We start from the raw sequence: 17,044 nt of genomic DNA on the forward strand, positions 1-17,044 counted from the left end.
GGAGCAGCCTGAGACTAGAACCGGTGGAGATGGCTGTTTTTCTCCCCAACACGCAATACCTATTTGCATAATAAACGGCTTAGCTCCCACCACGTGTGTGGAGACAGAGGCTGGGGTGAGGAGGCCCAGGTGCTGCGGGGAGTGCAGGAGAGAACCCAGCTGGGGCCCGGGGATGGGAACCGCCAGCTGCTGGGCGAGGCGTGGAAGCCACAGGAGCAGAGGAAAAGTGAAAACACGTGGACCCTATTTTTTCTTTAAGATTTATGTATTTGTTTGAAAGAGTAACAGAGAGACAGAGAATGAGGTCTTCCATCCACGGTTTCACTCCCCAAATGGCTGCACCGATCTGAAGCAGGAGCCAGGAACTTCTGGGTCTCCCACGCGGGTGCAGGGTCCAAGCACTTGGGCCATCTTCTACTGCTCTCCCAGGCCACAGCAGAGAGCTGGGTCGGAAGTGGAGCAGCCGGGACTCGAACCGGCGCCCATATGGGATGCAGCGACACTAACATTTAAGTAAGAGGATGGAGGGGGCCCCGAGGCACAGCCAGAGGGAAGAGAGATGCTGGTGCAGAAGCTTCGGGAGGGACCGTGCAAGGAGGGAGGAGGTGCGTCACGCCGGGGCGGCTGGAAGTAGTCACTGGGATGTCACAGAGGGCTTTGTCCCCGGGCGGGGTGGGGGGCCCGTGAACAAGTTAAAGCCGTCAGGTCAACAGGGGAAGATGGCCGTGCGCAGCAGCCCGGGGTTTAGAGGCGGGCAGGCCCGACGCCGCCCCCAGGCCAGCTTCCTCTGAACCCCAGCTGCCCCCCACCTGGCTGATACACCTCAGCCACGGTTCAATGAGATGACGCAGGGGCACGGACGGCACGGAGCGGGTGCGGCAGCTGCAGAGCCAGCGAGCGGACCCAGCTGGTGGCGACTCGGGCACAAACTGAAGTCCAGGGCAGTGCAGAGCCGCGGGGAGCGACCCGGCCACGGCCGGCTGCAGGCACGCAGGGGCGGCGGGAAGGCAACTCCTTCGTGCAGGGCCCAGGCCCAGCCGGCACCAAAGGCCTGTTTCCCTCAGTCCCGTTCCCTTTCGGGGCGCGGCAAGGGTTCCCGCAGCCGGACGGGGCCCGCCAGGCCACTGTCCGTTCACGCAGCTCGGAGCCAGCCGGCGTGGGGCCCGGTCCCAGGCAACGCTGCCTTCCGCCCCTAGCAACCACGCACCCGCTCTGCTCTTTCTATAGGCTGGGCCATTTCCCTTCCTCTTCTTATTGGTCCGCGTAACTTTATGGTAACCAATCAGTGCCAGCCACGGGACCAAACACGCCCACACGACTTGGTTGGGAGGGGTGATCCTAGAAGAGCCAAGTTTGTGTTTTCTGCCTCCATTTCTTTCCGAGAGACCCGTATGTATCCAACTGTGGCGAATCTCCCCCGGAATGAGGCTTGAAGACATTTCCCTTTCCTCACGCCCACCGTCAAGTCTGTCCCCTGAGAACCGCGCCCCCCCGCGCGCCAAGTGGCACGGTCCCCGAGAAGCTCCTTCTTCAGCCGCCTGGAGGGCTCCGGCGCTCGGCGGGGGCGGGGCCACTCGGCGGCGGGACCGTACCATCTGTGACTAACGGGGGGGACTCCGAGCTCCCTCGTCTCCCGATCCCGTCCCTACCACCTCCGGCTCAGCCCTTCCCCGTGGGCACACATCCCACATACGGGCTAAGGCCGCGGCTCCCGACGCCACAGGGGCTGCGCGACGCGAGCAAAGGCAGGGCGCACTTGGTACGACCCACGCCGCGCCCCGCGCCGCCGGAAGTGAGGTGTCTTACCCCCGGAGTTCCGGTTCGCAGGGGGTGGGAGTGTTGTTAACCGGAGCGGCTGCCGCAGTCGCGGGGACCGAGCGGGCTCGCGGCGCTGGGCTCCTGGTGAGTGAGACCGAGTCGGGCCCGCGTTGTGGTTGGGGCCGGGGCCAGGACCTTCTCCTGGAGGTCTCGGGCGTCGGCGCGCCCCTCGAGCCCCGCCGCCTGCTTTTGGCCTGTCAGATGGCCGTAAGAGCACGGGCGCCGGCGCAGCCACTCTCCCGGAGCCCGGGCCCGGCCCGCGACCCTTGCAACTCCTGGCGCTGACAGGTGCGCGGCCGCGAGGGCCACCCGGGTCCCTCCCGGTCCCGCACTGCACCCTGCTGGTCGGCCGTTTCCCCGGCGCCGCTGGTCGACACTGCCCCCGGGGGCGGGGGTTGGGGGCGCCAGGGTTCCAGACTGACGTCCCCCACCCGCTCGCGCGGGGGCGCGCGGCCGAGCTGCCCACCGTGGCACAGCTGTCACCGGCGCTGTCGCCTCCCCGCCCTGCGCCCGTGGTGCTTTGGGCTTGGGTGCCCCCGCCCCAACGTTGCTGCTGCCCCTCGCCGGCCCCCCTGGAGGAGGCAGCGTGGACAGAGCCCTAGAGGTGAAGGCTGATGCGGGGCTGCGGGCCCTGGCCTCGCCGTGGTCACCTACCTCTGCCCGCTGAGCGCCAGCCTGGGGGAAGCGTGCCTTGTCCCGGCCTGAGACTGTGGGCGCCCCTGCACCGTGCCCGGCGCCACGCCGGGGCTGCACGGCCTGTGCACTCCGCGAGGCGCCCGCCCTCCTCCCCCACGCAGGTCTCGGGGCCAGGGCAATGTTCCGCACCGCCGTGATGATGGCGGCCAGCCTGGCGCTGACCGGGGCCGTGGTGGCGCACGCCTACTACCTCAAACACCAGTTCTACCCGACTGTGGTGTATCTGACCAAGTCCAGCCCCAGCATGGCCGTGAGTTCAGGGCCCCGGGAGGGCGGGGCCCGCGGGGCGGGGCGGGGCTGGAGGAGAGGCGGCAGCCCAGAGGCCCAGCTTTGACTGACTGATGAGCAGGAAGTGAAGAGCCCCCCGCCCCCAGGTGCTGTACATCCAGGCCTTCGTCCTTGTCTTCCTCCTGGGCAAGGTGATGGGCAAGGTGTTCTTCGGGCAGCTGAGGGCGGCAGAGATGGAGGTAGGTGGCGCGGCGGGGGGGGGGGGGGGCGGCGCCGGGCAGGCCGCGGATCTGCGCTGCAGCCCCCTGCCCCCCCCAGCACCTTCTGGAACGGTCCTGGTATGCCGTGACCGAGACTTGTCTGGCCTTCACCGTGTTTCGGGACGACTTCAGCCCCCGCTTCGTGGCGCTCTTCACTCTCCTCCTCTTCCTCAAATGCTTCCACTGGCTGGCCGAGGACCGTGTGGACTTTGTGAGTGGGGAGTGGCACGGCGAGGGCCGGGGTGGGGGGCGGTGCGGGCCGGGCCCCCGCCGCCCTGACGGGCCCCTTCTCCGCCCTGGCCCAGATGGAACGCAGTCCCAACATCTCCTGGCTCTTCCACTGCCGCATTGTGTGTGAGTGAGACTCGGGGGAGGCCGGGGCGGGGGCCGGACGGAGGCGCGGGCCGTGGGGGCCTGGGCACGGGCCCGGAGCACAGGCAGCCCCTCGCCCACAGCTGCACAGGAAGAACAATTTTGGAAGCCAATTTGCATCGTCTCTGCCCTGTTCCACTCCAGGGCCTCTCAACCGCCTGGGCCCCGGCTCTGCCCGCTCACCTGGGGCTTGGGCGGCCAAGGCCCCTGCCCCCACCCAAGGCAGAACTGGAGACCACGTGCCGGCTCCCGGGCAGCGTGCCCGCCTGACTAGATGGCTGGGCCCGCGGTGGGCTTGAGGGTGGGACGGTCTCAGCAGACCCTGGGCTGATCCCACCCCCCACCCGGGGGTCCCCGCAGCCCTCATGTTCCTCCTGGGCACTCTGGACTTCCTGTTCGTCAGCCACGCCTATCACAGCACGCTGACCCGTGGGGCCTCTGTGCAGCTGGTGTTTGGCTTCGAGGTAAAACTGGCTCGGGAGGCCGGGGTGGGGGGGCGGCCGACAAGGAGCCACAGTCGGGGAGACCCAGCCCCTTCCTTCACACACGCCCGGGGGGTCTGATGCCGCGTGGCTGTCGGTGGCCGGGAGATTAGCTTGATGGACAGCCAGGGAGGCGTGTCCCAGGCCGAGCCGCTCACCTGGGTCTCCGTGAGCAGGACAGCACTGTCGGGGAGGAGCGGTAATTCTGCATTTCACAGAGGCGCAAACGTGGGTTCCGCCAGTTGCCTAAAGTCGCAGCCCGCGAGCGGGGGAGCTGGTGGGACGCAGGCCGTGCGCGGAGCCTGCGCGGCTGTGGCAGGGGCGGCTGTGTGTCCCGTCCCTGCAGTACGCCATCCTGATGACCATGGTGCTCACCATCTTCATCAAGTACGTGCTGCACTCCGTGGACCTCCAGAGCGAGAACCCCTGGGACAACAAGGCCGTGTACATGCTCTACACGGAGCTGTTCACAGGTGAGCACCGGCCCCGGGGCCCACTCCCCAGGTGAGTGACCGGCCCCTCCTGCCCGACCCCCGGGGCCCACTCCACTGGTGAGCGGCTGGCCCTTCCTGCCCGGCCCCCGGGGCCCACTCCACTGGTGAGTGGCCGGCCCCACCTGCCCGCCCCCGGGGCCTACTCCACAGGTGAGCGGCCAGCCCCTCCTGCCCGGCCCCGGGGCCCACTCCCCAGGTGAGCGGCCGGCCCTTCCTGCCCAGCCCCCCGGGGCCCACTCCCCAGGTGAGCGGCCGGCCCTTCCTGCCCGGCCCCCGGGGCCCACTCCACTGGTGAGCGGCTGGCCCTTCCTGCCCGGCCCCCGGGCCCACTCTGCTGGCCGGCCCCTCCTGCCCGCCCCCGGGGCCCACTCTGCCGGCCGACCCGGTGCCAGGCTGCTCTCTGCATCCCTCCCCAGGCTTCATCAAGGTCCTGCTGTACATGGCCTTCATGACCATCATGATCAAGGTGCACACCTTCCCGCTGTTTGCCATCCGGCCCATGTACTTGGCCATGAGGTGAGCCCAGCCCTGGCCTCGTCCTCCTGACCCGGCCCTTTCCCTCTGCCCCTGCCGTCCCTGGCTGCCCTGTCCCCCGTCCTCCTGACCTGGCCCTCCTCCCTCTCCCCCTGCTGTCCCTGGCCGTCCTGCCCCCGTCCTGACCCGGCCCTCCTCCCTCTCCCCCTGCCGTCCCTGGCTGCCCTGTCCCCCGTCCTCCTGACCCGGCCCTCCTCCCTCTCCCCCTGCCGTCCCTGGCCCTCCTTTCAGGCAGTTCAAGAAAGCTGTGACAGACGCCATCATGTCTCGCCGAGCCATCCGCAACATGAACACTCTGTGAGTGGGCCTGCCCCGGCCGTCCCGCCAGGCTGTGCCCCGGTGCCCCTCTGCCTCCGCCGGTCCTGACGCGGCCCCTGCCACCCACCCAGGTACCCAGACGCCACCCCAGAGGAGCTCCAGGCGACAGACAACGTGTGCATCATCTGCCGGGAAGAGATGGTGACCGGGGCCAAGAGGCTGCCCTGCAACCACATCTTCCACACCAGGTGGGCCCGGCGGCCGCACCCTGCGCCCAGTGGGCCCCGCGGACCCTGCGGATGCGCTGACCCGGGCCTGGTCTTGACCCCCAGCTGCCTGCGCTCCTGGTTCCAGCGGCAGCAGACCTGCCCCACCTGCCGCATGGATGTGCTGCGGGCCTCGCTGCCGGCCCAGTCGCCGCCCCCTGAGCCTGCGGAGCAGGGGCCGCCCCCCGCCCCCCACCCCCCACCCCTGCTGCCCCAGCCCCCGAACTGTGAGTGTCCCCGCCAGCCCATCCGCACCGCTGGGGACCTGCCCTGGGCGGGGCCGGGAAGGAGGTCTTTGAACAAGACCCGGATGTGGGGATTGCCAACCGTGCGGCCAGCGCTGAGCTCCGGCCTGCGGCAGCTGGGGACAGAGCTCCCGTCGCCAAGCCCCTGCCCGGGAGTGGGTTCTGTCTCAGCTCGGCCTCTTCCTCACCACCCCGTCCTCTCTCTGCAGTCCCCCAGGGCCTCCTGCCGCCCTTCCCCCCAGGCATGTTCCCGCTGTGGCCCCCCGTGGGCCCCTTTGCGCCTGTCCCGCCACCCCCCAGCTCAGGGGAGGCCGCGGTTCCTCCATCCTCCAGTGCAGGTGAGCCTTGTGGGTACTGCCATGGCCGCGGACTGCGGGGTGCGGCCCAGAAACGCTTATGGCTGCTTGTTCTCCCTCCTCAGCAGCCCTTGCTGGGCCCAGTGGAGCAGCCTCCGCTGCCGGCCCCAGTGCCACTGCCCCTGCCCCGGCGCCTGGCACTGGCCCCGCCCCCGAGGCCGGCCCTGCCCCCGGCTTCCCTTTCCCCCCTCCTTGGATGGGCATGCCGCTGCCTCCGCCCTTCGGTAAGCTGGGACACGGCCTTTCCCGACGGCTCTGCAGGGGGAAGGCGGTGGGGGGCGGCAGCGCTGACGGCCTCTCCCTCTCCAGCCTTCCCCCCAATGCCCGTGCCCCCCGCGGGCTTCGCCGGGCTGACCCCGGAGGAGCTGCGGGCTCTGGAGGGCCATGAGCGGCAGCACCTGGAGGCCCGGCTGCAGAGCCTGCGCAACATCCACACGCTGCTGGACGCCGCCATGCTGCAGATCAACCAGTACCTCACTGTGCTGGCCTCCCTGGGGTGCGTGCCCGGCGGGCGGGCGGGCGGGGTGCATCGCCTGCGGTCCGTGCCCTCTCCTGCCACGCCGCGCCGTCTCCTGCGCAGCCCGGCCCGGGGCCCGGGGCTCCCGCAGACTCCTGGTGCCTTTTAGCCTCACACTGCAGGAGGCGCGTCTGGGTGGCCAGGTGGGACTGGAGTCCATGCAACAGCCCGGTCTGTCCCTTCCTAGTTCTGGAAAGTCAGGAGTCCTAGGTTGGGCTTCGGTTTGTCACCTGACACCAGACAGCGGCTCTGTGTAGTAGAGAGGACGTGGAGCCGGCCTTGGCCCGACGTCCAGTGCTAGTCCCGTCGGGTGGCTTGAGCTGGAGGCAAGCGCTGTGGTTACTCAGTGGGTGCCCCGCAAGGTGCCCGGTGCCCCTGCGGGAGACGGTGAGCAGGGTGACAGTGAATAGGGCGACCGCCGCTGCCTGCAGGGGGCTTACAATCTAGGGGACAGACTCCTGGCCCTGCAGCCACCCTGCCCGAGAACCCACCCAACACGTGTTCACTTGTGTCTGCTGGCCACTGGGGCCACGTGGTTCTCGACTCTGGCCTGCAAAGCTCGCCAGGGACAGGAGCATGAGCCCAACCCAGGCCCCGCCCCTTCTCTCCCCAGGCCCCCCCGGCCTGCCCCTGCCGCGAGCCCCCCTGAGGAGGCTGCGCCCACGGTGGCCGCCGCCGCCTCCACCAGCCTCCCCAGCTCCGAGGCCACCACCCCATCGCCAGGAGCCTCCCCAGCAGCCCCGGAGACAGAAAAGCCAGCAGGTAGGGGTGGCCAGCCCCAGGGAGGGGACAGGGTCGGGGGCTCCTGTGGGTTCCCCGTCTGAGCCCTGTGTCGGCAGCCCCGGAGTCGGTGGGCACCGAGGAGCTGCCCGAGGACGGAGAGCCAGACGCTGCCGAGCTGCGCCGCCGCCGCCTGCAGAAGCTGGAGTCCCCTGTGGCCCACTGACACTGCCCGGCCCCGCCCCCGCCCCGCCACCAAGTGCCAGCTCCCTCTGCGTGCACAGGGAGTAGGAACCCAGCCCTGAGAAGAGGCAGCAGCGTCCCCTAGGCCGAGTGGAGGCGGCCCAGGCTCCCGGCTGAGTGCTGCAGCCGGCCCTGGCGCGTGGCGCCCTCCTCGGCCACTCAGCCCTGCGTTCACGGGGGCCCGGGGGGCCGAGGTATTGGCCTCTGAGCAGCTCCCCTCTCCCTCGCCCTTTTCCGGAAGAAGGGGCGCCCCTCTGTGCCCTACTTGGGCGTGGAGTCGCGCTGCAGTGCCGAACAGTATTAGCTCCCGTCCCCAAGTGTGGACCAGAGGGGCCGGAGACGGCGGGGACCCGCGCCGGCCACCGTAAGACTGCTACTCCCTCCCTTCCTCGGCCCTCCCCAGGAGTCCCTTGTGGTGGCCGCACCCCCGTGCCCTGTGGCATTTCTGCGTCTTATTGGCAACCACACAACTCAGGGAAAGGAGTGCCGGGGTGGGGGCAGGTGGGCAGCGGCACCGAGGGACCCCGGCCCGCCCCCCCAGGCCCTTTCCCGCCCTGCAGCTTCTCAGGTGAGACCCAGCGCCATCTCACCCAGCAGCCACTGCCCAGCCGCGCCCCGGGCTGAGGGCTAGTGTGCCTGCCCTGCGACCCCCGGGAGGCCCCCCAACGTGCAGAGCTTTGCCTGAGTTTGGAAGAATCAGAATTCCTTCTCTACCTGGTGTCTTTTGGCTTCAGTTTTTGTCTTTGGGTGTGAAGGCTGACCCCTGGGGACGAGGGGCAGGATGTGGGAGCCAGGCTTCCCAGTTGAGAGGCGGCCCTGGGCCGGGCCCCCAGGAGCCGAGGTCTACCCACCCCAGCTCTCCCTCCCCCTCGGTTTTGTGTTACAAGAGTTGCTGGAGACAGTTTCAAATGATTATTTAATTTGTAAATATTGTACAAATTTTAATAGCTTAAATTGTATATACGGCCAATAAAAACATGCATTAACACTTGGTGGGGCTGTCACAGGGGCGGTTTCTGTCTCCTTTTCCTTGTGGTAGAAAAGGAGTGAGGCTTATAGTCAGCTGGCAGTCCAGGCAGCTACACCCGCGTAATCCAAAGAGGCAGCCCAGGGGGTCTGTGCCCTGCCCTGGGTGGGTGGCTGGACGCCCAGGGGGTGGGGGGCACTCAGGTGTCTGGGACGACAAAGATGACGCAAGGGTACTGGCGAGTTGGCTGGGGAGCAGGGGTGAGAGGCCAGCATGTTTATGCTACAAATCCCTGTCCAGCCTTGACCCCAGGCCAGTGGGCAGGAGGACGGTCCCGTGCTGGGCACAGAGGAGCCTCCTGCGGTCGGGCAGCCAGAGCAGGCCCCATATGGAGTGGAAGCACGGCCCGGGCTGGGCCTCCACGCTCCATCGGGTGGAGAGCACCCAGGGGCTGACGTGGGCACCTGGTGACCGCGTGCCAGGCCCTGCGCTTGGAATTAAGACTGCAAGGACCTGTGCCGGAGTGATCCGTGCTCCCTGTAACCCACACTGGGCCATGTCGCCCGTGACAAGGGCCCAGGAACGTGTACGGCAGTGGGCTCCCGGGAGCAGAGGACGCAGTGTCGCAGAGCCTGCCTCTGCTGTCCTCCCCGCACGGCCCCACCACACAAACGCTGACATTTTTGAATTTCACCCACTTGAAAGGCCGATCTCGCACCCGCCGGCTCACTCCCCAGCGCCTGTGATAGGGCTGGCCCAGGCGAAGCCAGGAGCCTGGAACTCCATCCAGGTCTCCCGTGCGGGCGGCAGGGGCCCAAGCACTCGGCCGTCGCTGCTGCCTCGCAGGGTGCACGTCGGGAGGCCGGACTGCACGTCCAGGAGCCGGGACGTGGACCAGGGGTGCAGGTATCCGAGCAGCACCGCGGCCACCACGCCACACGCCTGCCCGTCGTCTTTATCATTTTCACCTGCTTCAAAGGCAGAGTGCCAGAACCTTTAGAAGTTGAACAGCTGCGCCCCAAAGAGAAGGCCACGCCGGGAGGAAAGCCAGCAGCTGGCGGCCCCGCGCGGACACCCGTGCACAGGGGCCCGCGTGACCCCACGCTGCCACCCCCAAGCCCTGTCCCCGCGTCCCCCGTCCCGGGGAGCACGGTCACGTGGGCCTCAGAAGCCCTTCCCCATCAGCCAGGCTTTGAGCTGCTCGTCAAAGTAGCCCTTGACCCGCAGGGTGCCCGTCACCTCGTTGACCTGGGTGACCGGGGTCCTCCCCAGCAGCGGGCTCAAGAACTCCTCCACGTCCTTCTGCAGTGCCTGCAGGGAGACGGCCGGTGAGGCGGGCAGCCCCCTCCGAGGACGTCCGCCCGCGAGCCCTGGCGGGGCCACGCGCCCACTTACCCAGATGTCCCCCTCCACCTTCCGGATCACGGTCATCTGGCGGTTACCGTGGGTGATGTCCTTGTAGACCGGGATGTTGTGCATCCGAGAACGGCGCACCAAGTAGGGCAGGCTGGGCGGGGGGTCTGCCGGGGGACAGCGGCACGCCCCACTCAGCAAGCCCTCCCGCACGGGACCTCCCCTCTCCTGTCTCCTTGTTCCCAGTCGGCACCAAATTGTTCACCTGGCGCTGCACAGTGTTCCGGCCGACCCGCTAGGGCCAGGTCCCACCCCCGCCCCAGGTCGCTGGGGCCCCGCTGCGGCCAATTCTTTCCCCCCTCCACGGGGCAAGGGAGGCCCAGATCCATCTCGGAGCGAAGGGCTGGAGTCTGCAGGCGCCGAGCACCAGCCTCGGCTGGGGCAGGCCGGCCCCTGGGTCCCCCCCCCCCATCCCGCTCACCTCTGGGAGGCTGCCAGCCACTAGGGGTGGGGTAACGCTCGTGCTTTGGGGGCTCTGGGATGCTGGCGGGGGGTAACAGGCGCTCCACAAACTGGTACTCATCCGTGGATTCCACAAAGCTGGGGTGGCCCGGGGGTCCCTGGGTCTGGCTCTGAGAGAGAACAAACAGCGTCCGTCCATTGGCCCACCCAGCGCGGGAACCCACGAAGGCGGGAGGTCCGGAGGCCACGTCTCCCTCCCCAGGGCGCGGGGTGTCGGGGGCACTGCAGCGGACGCCCCACTTTGCAGAGACGTTTCCAGCAACCGCCGCGCATTCGCATTCACACACGGGCACTCTCCGGCCTCATCAACCCCCTTCGCGGCCACGAGCGACCCTAACAGTTAGGGTCAAGGTCACGCTCGGTCTGACTGCCCAACACCAGCCTAGCCGATGGACTCGGCTTCTCCCGACAGCCATCCCGGAGTCCTGATAGGCCCAGGGTCCCAAACAGCAGGGAAGCAAGCGGGTATCAGGCGCCCGGGGGTCCCAGAAGCGCCGCCCACGTCCGGGGGCCGGGCCGCGACCCCGCCGAGCCGCTTCTCCGAAAGCCGAGGCAGCGCTTCGACAGGCAGCTTCTCCCAGTGTCGGTGAGCCGGGCTACCCCGCGGCCAGACTGCAATCCGCACCCCGGGCTCTCTCCCCCTTCTCCCGACAGGTGCCCTGGATCAGACAGGCAAACTAAGGCCCGGGCAGGTACGCGGCTTTCAGAGCTACGACGGACAACACTGAGCCCCGCGCCCAGCCGTCTGCCCTCGGCTCCAAGCTCAGCGCGCTCACCAGCGGCCGGACCCCGCAGCCCGGCTGCACGCCAACTCGCCAGCTCCGCACCGCAGCCCGCAACACGACCCCGGCCATCTCGGACTGTCTTCCGGTCCTGGCCTTCTGCGCGCGCAGCCGGCCTGGCCCCGCCCCTCCTCCCCCGCCCGCGCCCGCCGCCAGGGACGGAAGAACGCCTGCGCGAAGCGAGAGGGGGCGGGACAAGGCCGGCGCGGGGCGGTAACCAAGCGCAGAGGTTCGCGCGGTCGCTCCGCAGTGACGTAGCACGCCACAGGCCGGGAGTGCGTGCGCGCCCTCGCTGCTTCCTCTTTCTCGACTCCATCTTTGTGCTAGCGGCAAGTAGGGGCCGCAGTTCAGGTGAGACTCGGACGCCGGCTCCGGAGGGCTCGGTTCTGCGTTGGCTGCGAGGCCAGAGGGCGCGGGGGGCCCAGTCGAGGAGCCAGGGCTGCCGCGGGGCCCCGGCCCGGCCCCCATCCGAGCTGCCTGGCGGGGCCCGGCCTTTCCCACGTGAGACGCCGCGACCCCCTGGGCTCCGGGGTCGGCCGTCCCCGGACCTCACGGCCGCCTTCTCTTTGCCAGCCGCCGACATGCAGCTGTTCGTTCGCGCGCAGGAGCTCCACACCCTCGAGGTGACCGGCCGGGAGACGGTCGCCCAGATCAAGGTAAAAGGCGCCCTGGTGCCCGGCCGAGCTCCGTGTGCGCGTCCTCGCTGCCCGCGGTCACGCGCGCGCCCTCTCCCCTCTCCCCGCAGGCTCACGTAGCCTCGCTGGAGGGCATCGCCCCCGAGGACCAAGTGGTGCTCCTAGCGGGGACGCCCCTGGAGGATGAGGCCACCCTGGGCCAGTGCGGCGTGGAGGCCCTGAGCACCCTGGAAGTGGCCGGGCGCATGCTCGGAGGTGAGCGCGGCCGGCGGCCTCCTCCACCGGCGGGGGTGGGGTGGCGGGGGGGGCTGCTCAGCCACTGCCAGACCCCCTGGCGCGCTCTGCCGCGGGGCCCTGGTGGGCGGTGGGCTCACGTGCCGCCGCCCTCCCTCCGCAGGTAAAGTCCACGGCTCCCTGGCCCGCGCCGGCAAAGTGAGAGGTCAGACTCCCAAGGTGAGCGAGCGCGGTCGGTCGTGTCGGGGCCGGGGGGAGAGGGGCGCCGGGGCCTGGGGCGGCGGGAGGGGGAGGGGGGCCTGGGCCTGGGGCGGCGGGGCCTGGGGGAGGGGGGCCGGGGCCTGACCGCGGCCTGACCGCCCGGCCTCCCCCAGGTGGCCAAGCAGGAGAAGAAGAAGAAGAAGACGGGCCGCGCCAAGCGGCGGATGCAGTACAACCGGCGCTTCGTCAACGTGGTGCCCACCTTTGGCAAGAAGAAGGGCCCCAACGCCAACTCCTAAGTCCCCTGTCACCCCGGCTGCCCAATAAAGCCGCCGCCGGCCGTCTCGCTGGGTCTCCGTCTGCACTTGGCCGGGAGCGGGGGGGGGGGGCGGCTGGGTGTCCCCGAGACGGGACAGGGACCCTTGGTGTGGGGGAGGGAGCGGTAACGCCCCAGGGAGAGCTGAAGCCAGCCCTGCAGGAGGGTGTGACCCCAAACACTGGGTGCCCGGGTGCTTCCGGGGAGCTGGGAGGGGGAGGGGGGAGGGGGCTTGGGTGGAAAGCGAGCGCGGGGGTGACCTAGGCCGGGCTGTGGCCTGGGAGGCCCGGGAAAGGCGCCTGGGCCGTCCCTTGAGAACGGTGTTGCCGGTGACACTGCGCCAGCCGCCGGCGCCCTTTGCACCTTTGCTTGCCTTCCGGTCATGCTGGGAAATCCCGTCTGACTGGGCGATGGGGCCCCTCCCCAGAGCGCTGGCCCCCTGCCCCTGGGCTCCAGCGCTCAGCCCCGCCTGCTGATCTGGGTAAACCCTCGGCCTCCGACTGAGTTTGGGTCCCGTTGTTTATTGATTGGCCTTGAACTGCTAACTGAAATCCCCATCGTCTTATGAGGACCAAAGAGATGTAAGACGTGAGGGAGCGGCCGGCCGCGGCGCGATGCTGCCGCCTTGTGAGTAAAGACAGGCCGTGCTGCTGTCCTAGGAGTTGATTTTCTTGGTGCAAAGTGAGGAGTAGTTAGGGCTCTAACCAGGGGGGTGAGGAGGGGTGAGGAGGCTGAGAGTCCTCGGAAGCTGAAGTGGGCGTGAGCTGAGGAAGGAGTCCAGCCCGGAGAGCACGGGGCGGGCGCGGTGGGTCCCACAGGGCTGTGTCAGCAGGGGGAACACGGGGTGGGTGCGGTGTGGTCCGGTGGGTCCCACAGGGCTGTGTCAGCCGGGGGAACACGGGGTGGGCGCGGTGTGGTCCGGTGGGTCCCGCAGGGCTGTGTTAGCCGGGGAGTTGGGTTTTCTGTTGCTGGAACTGCACTCAGTTCTGGTGGCTGGGAGGTCCCAGGCCAGGAGGTTGCACTGGGGCCGGTGCTGTGGTGTGGCAGGTAGAGCCGCCGCCTGCAGTGCCAGCATCCCAGATGGGTGCTGGTTTGGATCCCGGCTGCTCCACTTCCGATCCAGCTCTCTGCTAAGGCCTGGGAAAGCAGCAGAAGACGGCCCAAGTCCTTGCGCCCCTGCGCCTGTGTGGGAGACCCAGAAGAAGCTCCTGGCTAAGGATCGGCACAGCTCTGGCCATTATGGCCATCTGGGGAGTGAAACCAGCGGATGAAGACCTCTCTCTCTCTTCCTCTGTTGTCTCCCTGCCTCTGTAACTCTGCCATTCAAATAAATCTTAAAAAAAAAAAAAAAAATTGTGTTTTTTGGTGGAGACTGCAGAGTCCCGGCTGGCACCAGGTGTCACACGAGGAGAGGGGTGTGTGCAAGACAGGCAGGTGGTTCTCCGGTAACTCCAGAACCCCGGGAAAGAAGCGGCGCGTTCACAGGCAAGGCCGTGACCCTGCACCTTTTGGTGGGTGTGTGTGGTTCACCTCTTATCTCGTCATAGCTGCACGTAAGAATTGGAGCTTCCATGTGCTGGTGCGTCCCCAGATGGCCGCAGCAGCCCAGCCAGAGCCAGGCGCCGCTTCCAGACATTTGGGCCACCTGCTGCCGCCTCCCCAGGCCACTGAGCTGGGAGCGAGGTGGGAAGTGGAGCGTCCAGGACTCCAGCTGGCCCTGTGTGTGCCGCGGTGTCGTCCGGGCGAGGAGGCAGCCGTCGCGGCATCACTGGCAGTAGTGGGGATGTGAATTCAACTCCGAGCATGGCTTCGGAGATGCGATGTTGTCAGGTGCAGCCCCCGGGCTGGGTAGGAGGGGGAGGCCGAGGCCTGGCCCAGTCGGCCCGGGAGCCCAGTCCAGTCTCTGACTTGAGTTAGGGACTGGAGCCGTCCCCACCAGGAGCGTGAGCAGTCGCCCAGCGCCCTGATGTGCTGGCCCAGGGGATGACTTAGTGCCCTCCCTGCCTGTCCCGGGTGTCTTGGCACTGTGCAGTCACCGCCCCAGCACTGATGATGGCCCAGCAACGCCACCACGCCCAAGCTCCACCTGCCTGTGTCCTTGGCTCCCAGTGTGGAGTCCGCCATGATAATACGTGGAAGACATTTACTGCGAAGTAGAGGCAAGGGGCGGGAGGGGGGGAGCGTGGGTGCAGACGTTAGAAATGCCCCAGCGTGCACCAGGCTAGGCGGGCTGCTGCCGTCTCGCCCTTTCTTCCGCTCAGCCCCGTGCTTCCCAGTGTCCCCTGGCAGCCTGGCTGCTCCTGCAGGGCAGGAACCCATCTCCTCTCCCAAGGCTGCCCAGTTCCCTGCTTAGTGATGAATTCAGGGGCCGGCGCCATGGCATAGTGGGTAAAGCTGCCGCCTGCAGTCCCGGCATCCCCTGTGGGCGCTGGTTCGAGTCCCGGCTGCTCCACTTCCGATCCAGCTCTCTGCTATGGCCTGAGAAAGCAGCCGAAGATGGCCCAAATGCTTGGGCCCCTGTACCCGTGGGAGACCTGGAAGAAGCTCCTGACTCCTGGCTGTGGGTCGGCGCAGCTCCGGCTGATGTGGCCCATTAGGGAGTGAACCAGCGGCTGGAAGACCTCTCTCTCTGCCTCTCCTCTCTCTTTGTAACTCTTTCAAATAAATAAATCTTTTAAAAAAATTATTTCAAGCCGGCGCCGTGGCTCAATAGGCTAATCCTCCACCTTGCGGCGCCGGCACACCGGGTTCTAGTCCCGGTTGGGGCGCCGGATTCTGTCCCGGTTGCCCCTCTTCCAGGCCAGCTCTCTGCTATGGCCAGGGAGTGCAGTGGAGGATGGCCCAGGTGCTTGGGCCCTGCACCCCATGAGAGACCAGGAAAAGCACCTGGATCCTGGCTCCTGCCATCGGATCAGCACGGTGCGCCGGCTGCAGCGGCGGCCATTGGAGGGTGATCCAACGGCAAAGGAAGACCTTTCTCTCTCTGTCTCTCTCTCTCACTGTCCACTCTGCCTGTCAAAAAATTTAAAAAAAAAATAAAATAAAAAAATAAAAAAAAATAAAAAATGGTTTCAGCCGGCACTGCTCAGTTTTGCGGTGCGACCACCAGGGGGCGGGCTGGCACAGACGGGACACTCGTGGCGCCCTAGCGCTGCAAAGGAGGCGGGGCTTCCGAGTGTGGGCGGAAGTTGCCGAGAGCCCTTGTCAGCCTGGCATGGACTAACGCTCGGAAGGCTCCGCGACGAAGCGGAAGTAACCGAGGAGGCGCCGGAAGTTGGCCCGCGGCGCGCGTGACGTCCGCGGCGCGCATGCGCTGCCAGTTGCCATGGAGCCGGCCGGGCCGTGCGGCTTCTGCCCGGTTGGGGAGACGCGGGCCGCGCGCTACACCTGCCCGCGCTGCAATGCGCCCTACTGCTCGCTGCGCTGCTATCGGGCGCACGGGCCCTGCGCCGAGGACTTCTACCGCGACCAGGTGCTGGGGGAGCTTCGCGGCCGCAGCGCCTCGCCCAGCCGCCTGGCCAGCGCCCTGCGCCGGCTGCGTGAGCAACGCGAGACCGAGGACGAGCCCGAGGTAGCAGGCCTCAGCCCGGGCCCCGCACCCGGCGGACTTTCGGGACTCTGGGAGCGGCTGGCACCTGCCGAGAAAGCGGCCTTCGAGCGGCTGCTGAGCCGCGGCGAGGCCGGGCGGCTGCTGCCTCCCTGGCGGCCGTGGTGGTGGGGGCGCGGGGACGGACCCCGGCTCGTGGAGGCGGTGGGGGACGCCGCGGAGCCCGAGCCGGATCTGGAGCCGGAGCCCGCCCGCCCGCCCGCCGTGCCCGCCCGCATCCCCGCGCTGGCCAGCCTGAGCCGCAGCCCGGCCTCGCCGCTCGTGCGCTTCCAGCTGCCCAACGTGCTGTTCGCCTACGCGCACGCCCTGGCCCTGTACCACGGCGGCGGCGACGACGCGCTGCTCCCCGACTTCTGCGCCACGCTGCTCGGCGTTTCCGGAGCGCTGGGCGCCCAGCGAGTCTTCGCCTCTAGCGAGGAGGCCCTGCAGGCCGCAGCCCACGTCCTGGAAGCCGGCGAGCACCCGCCCGGGCCCCTGGGGACGCGGGGCGCCATGCGAGAGGCCGGCCGCATCCTGCTGGGCCGGGGCCCCGCCGACCCCAAAGGCTACACGCTGGCCGCGCTGGGGCACCTGGCTCGGACCCTCGGCCGTGCCCGGAAACAGACCGCGGCTGGCGAAGACCGAGATCGCCTCTACCGCGCCCGGAAAAAGTGCCAGTACCTGCTGGCCTGGGCCAACGAGAACGAGGCGGCCCTCGGGCCCCTGGCTGTGGACTGCGCCAGGGCGCACGGCGCGCACGCGGCGGCCGCGGAGGAGGTGGCCGCCCTGGCCGGGGAGCTGGAGCGGCTGTGGGGCGGCCCTGTGCCCCCCGCCCCACCTGCCCCAGGGGCTCTCATTGAAGAGCTCCCTGGCTGACCTGGGGGGCTTGGCCTCAATAAAGCGGAGATTGGCCCTGCCCGGAGTGACAGCTCAGTTGTCCCGCCCAGCCCCGGGCTCTC

General features: G+C 68.4%; 4 protein-coding genes across 10 annotated transcripts; 3 read left to right on the forward strand and 1 right to left on the reverse strand.

Annotated features, from left to right (window-relative positions):
- The first annotated feature begins 456 nt into the window (after window positions 1–456).
- Window positions 457–8,482, forward strand: SYVN1 (synoviolin 1). Of its 7 annotated transcripts, none has more exons than XM_089324100.1 (16): window positions 457–605; window positions 2,616–2,764; window positions 2,889–2,981; window positions 3,061–3,213; window positions 3,308–3,356; window positions 3,735–3,838; window positions 4,203–4,329; window positions 4,767–4,866; window positions 5,116–5,181; window positions 5,274–5,390; window positions 5,475–5,635; window positions 5,863–5,991; window positions 6,075–6,233; window positions 6,319–6,505; window positions 7,140–7,288; window positions 7,366–8,482. In XM_089324100.1, exons 1-16 carry the CDS (start codon window positions 560–562, stop codon window positions 7,470–7,472), a joined length of 1,896 nt encoding a protein of 631 aa, XP_089180226.1. In that variant the 5' UTR covers window positions 457–559; the 3' UTR covers window positions 7,473–8,482. The 7 variants fall into 7 exon arrangements, with proteins under 7 accessions (XP_089180226.1, XP_089180203.1, XP_089180143.1 ...); XM_089324077.1 differs by lacking the exon at window positions 457–605 and adding an exon at window positions 1,202–1,389 and having other exon boundaries at window positions 6,078–6,233; XM_089324017.1 differs by lacking the exon at window positions 457–605 and adding an exon at window positions 1,203–1,389.
- Window positions 8,387–11,193, reverse strand: MRPL49 (mitochondrial ribosomal protein L49). Its single transcript, XM_002723402.6, has 4 exons — window positions 11,108–11,193; window positions 10,291–10,441; window positions 9,852–9,976; window positions 8,387–9,767 (listed from the first exon to the last, which is right to left on the reverse strand). Exons 1-4 carry the CDS (start codon window positions 11,183–11,185, stop codon window positions 9,621–9,623), a joined length of 501 nt encoding a protein of 166 aa, XP_002723448.1. The 5' UTR covers window positions 11,186–11,193; the 3' UTR covers window positions 8,387–9,620.
- Window positions 11,194–11,412: 219 nt separating this feature from the next.
- On the forward strand, window positions 11,413–12,529 carry FAU (FAU ubiquitin like and ribosomal protein S30 fusion). The gene is made up of 5 exons (XM_002723401.6): window positions 11,413–11,464; window positions 11,687–11,769; window positions 11,859–12,003; window positions 12,146–12,201; window positions 12,357–12,529. The coding sequence occupies exons 2-5, from the start codon at window positions 11,695–11,697 to the stop codon at window positions 12,480–12,482; spliced, it is 402 nt and encodes a 133-aa protein (XP_002723447.2). The 5' UTR covers window positions 11,413–11,464; window positions 11,687–11,694; the 3' UTR covers window positions 12,483–12,529.
- Window positions 12,530–15,793: 3,264 nt separating this feature from the next.
- On the forward strand, window positions 15,794–17,001 carry ZNHIT2 (zinc finger HIT-type containing 2). The gene has a single exon (XM_051831424.3). The coding sequence runs from the start codon at window positions 15,825–15,827 to the stop codon at window positions 16,959–16,961; it is 1,137 nt and encodes a 378-aa protein (XP_051687384.1). The 5' UTR covers window positions 15,794–15,824; the 3' UTR covers window positions 16,962–17,001.
- Window positions 17,002–17,044: the final 43 nt, after the last annotated feature.

Source organism: Oryctolagus cuniculus, chromosome 1, assembly GCF_051225735.1.
Source record: "Oryctolagus cuniculus isolate XC-2025 breed Fujian yellow rabbit chromosome 1, ASM5122573v1, whole genome shotgun sequence".
NCBI lineage: Eukaryota > Metazoa > Chordata > Mammalia > Lagomorpha > Leporidae > Oryctolagus > Oryctolagus cuniculus.

Bases quoted from the DNA above. Each gene is read 5' to 3' on its own strand.
- FAU (XM_002723401.6), top strand. From the start codon at position 11,695: ATGCAGCTGTTCGTTCGCGCGCAGGAGCTCCACACCCTCGAGGTGACC. The intron at 12,004-12,145 runs GTGAGCGCGGCC...CTCCCTCCGCAG, and splicing joins GGCCGGGCGCATGCTCGGAG to GTAAAGTCCACGGCTCCCTG. The intron at 12,202-12,356 runs GTGAGCGAGCGC...GGCCTCCCCCAG, and splicing joins TGAGAGGTCAGACTCCCAAG to GTGGCCAAGCAGGAGAAGAA.
- SYVN1 (XM_089324017.1), top strand. From the start codon at position 1,272: ATGGTAACCAATCAGTGCCAGCCACGGGACCAAACACGCCCACACGAC. The intron at 3,839-4,202 runs GTAAAACTGGCT...CCGTCCCTGCAG, and splicing joins AGCTGGTGTTTGGCTTCGAG to TACGCCATCCTGATGACCAT. The intron at 5,992-6,074 runs GTGAGCCTTGTG...CTCCCTCCTCAG, and splicing joins TCCTCCATCCTCCAGTGCAG to CAGCCCTTGCTGGGCCCAGT.
- ZNHIT2 (XM_051831424.3), top strand. From the start codon at position 15,825: ATGGAGCCGGCCGGGCCGTGCGGCTTCTGCCCGGTTGGGGAGACGCGG.
- MRPL49 (XM_002723402.6), bottom strand. From the start codon at position 11,185: ATGGCCGGGGTCGTGTTGCGGGCTGCGGTGCGGAGCTGGCGAGTTGGC. The intron at 10,442-11,107 runs GTGAGCGCGCTG...GTTCTCTCTCAG, and splicing joins GCTGCGGGGTCCGGCCGCTG to AGCCAGACCCAGGGACCCCC. The intron at 9,977-10,290 runs GTGAGCGGGATG...GTCCCCCGGCAG, and splicing joins TGGCTGGCAGCCTCCCAGAG to ACCCCCCGCCCAGCCTGCCC.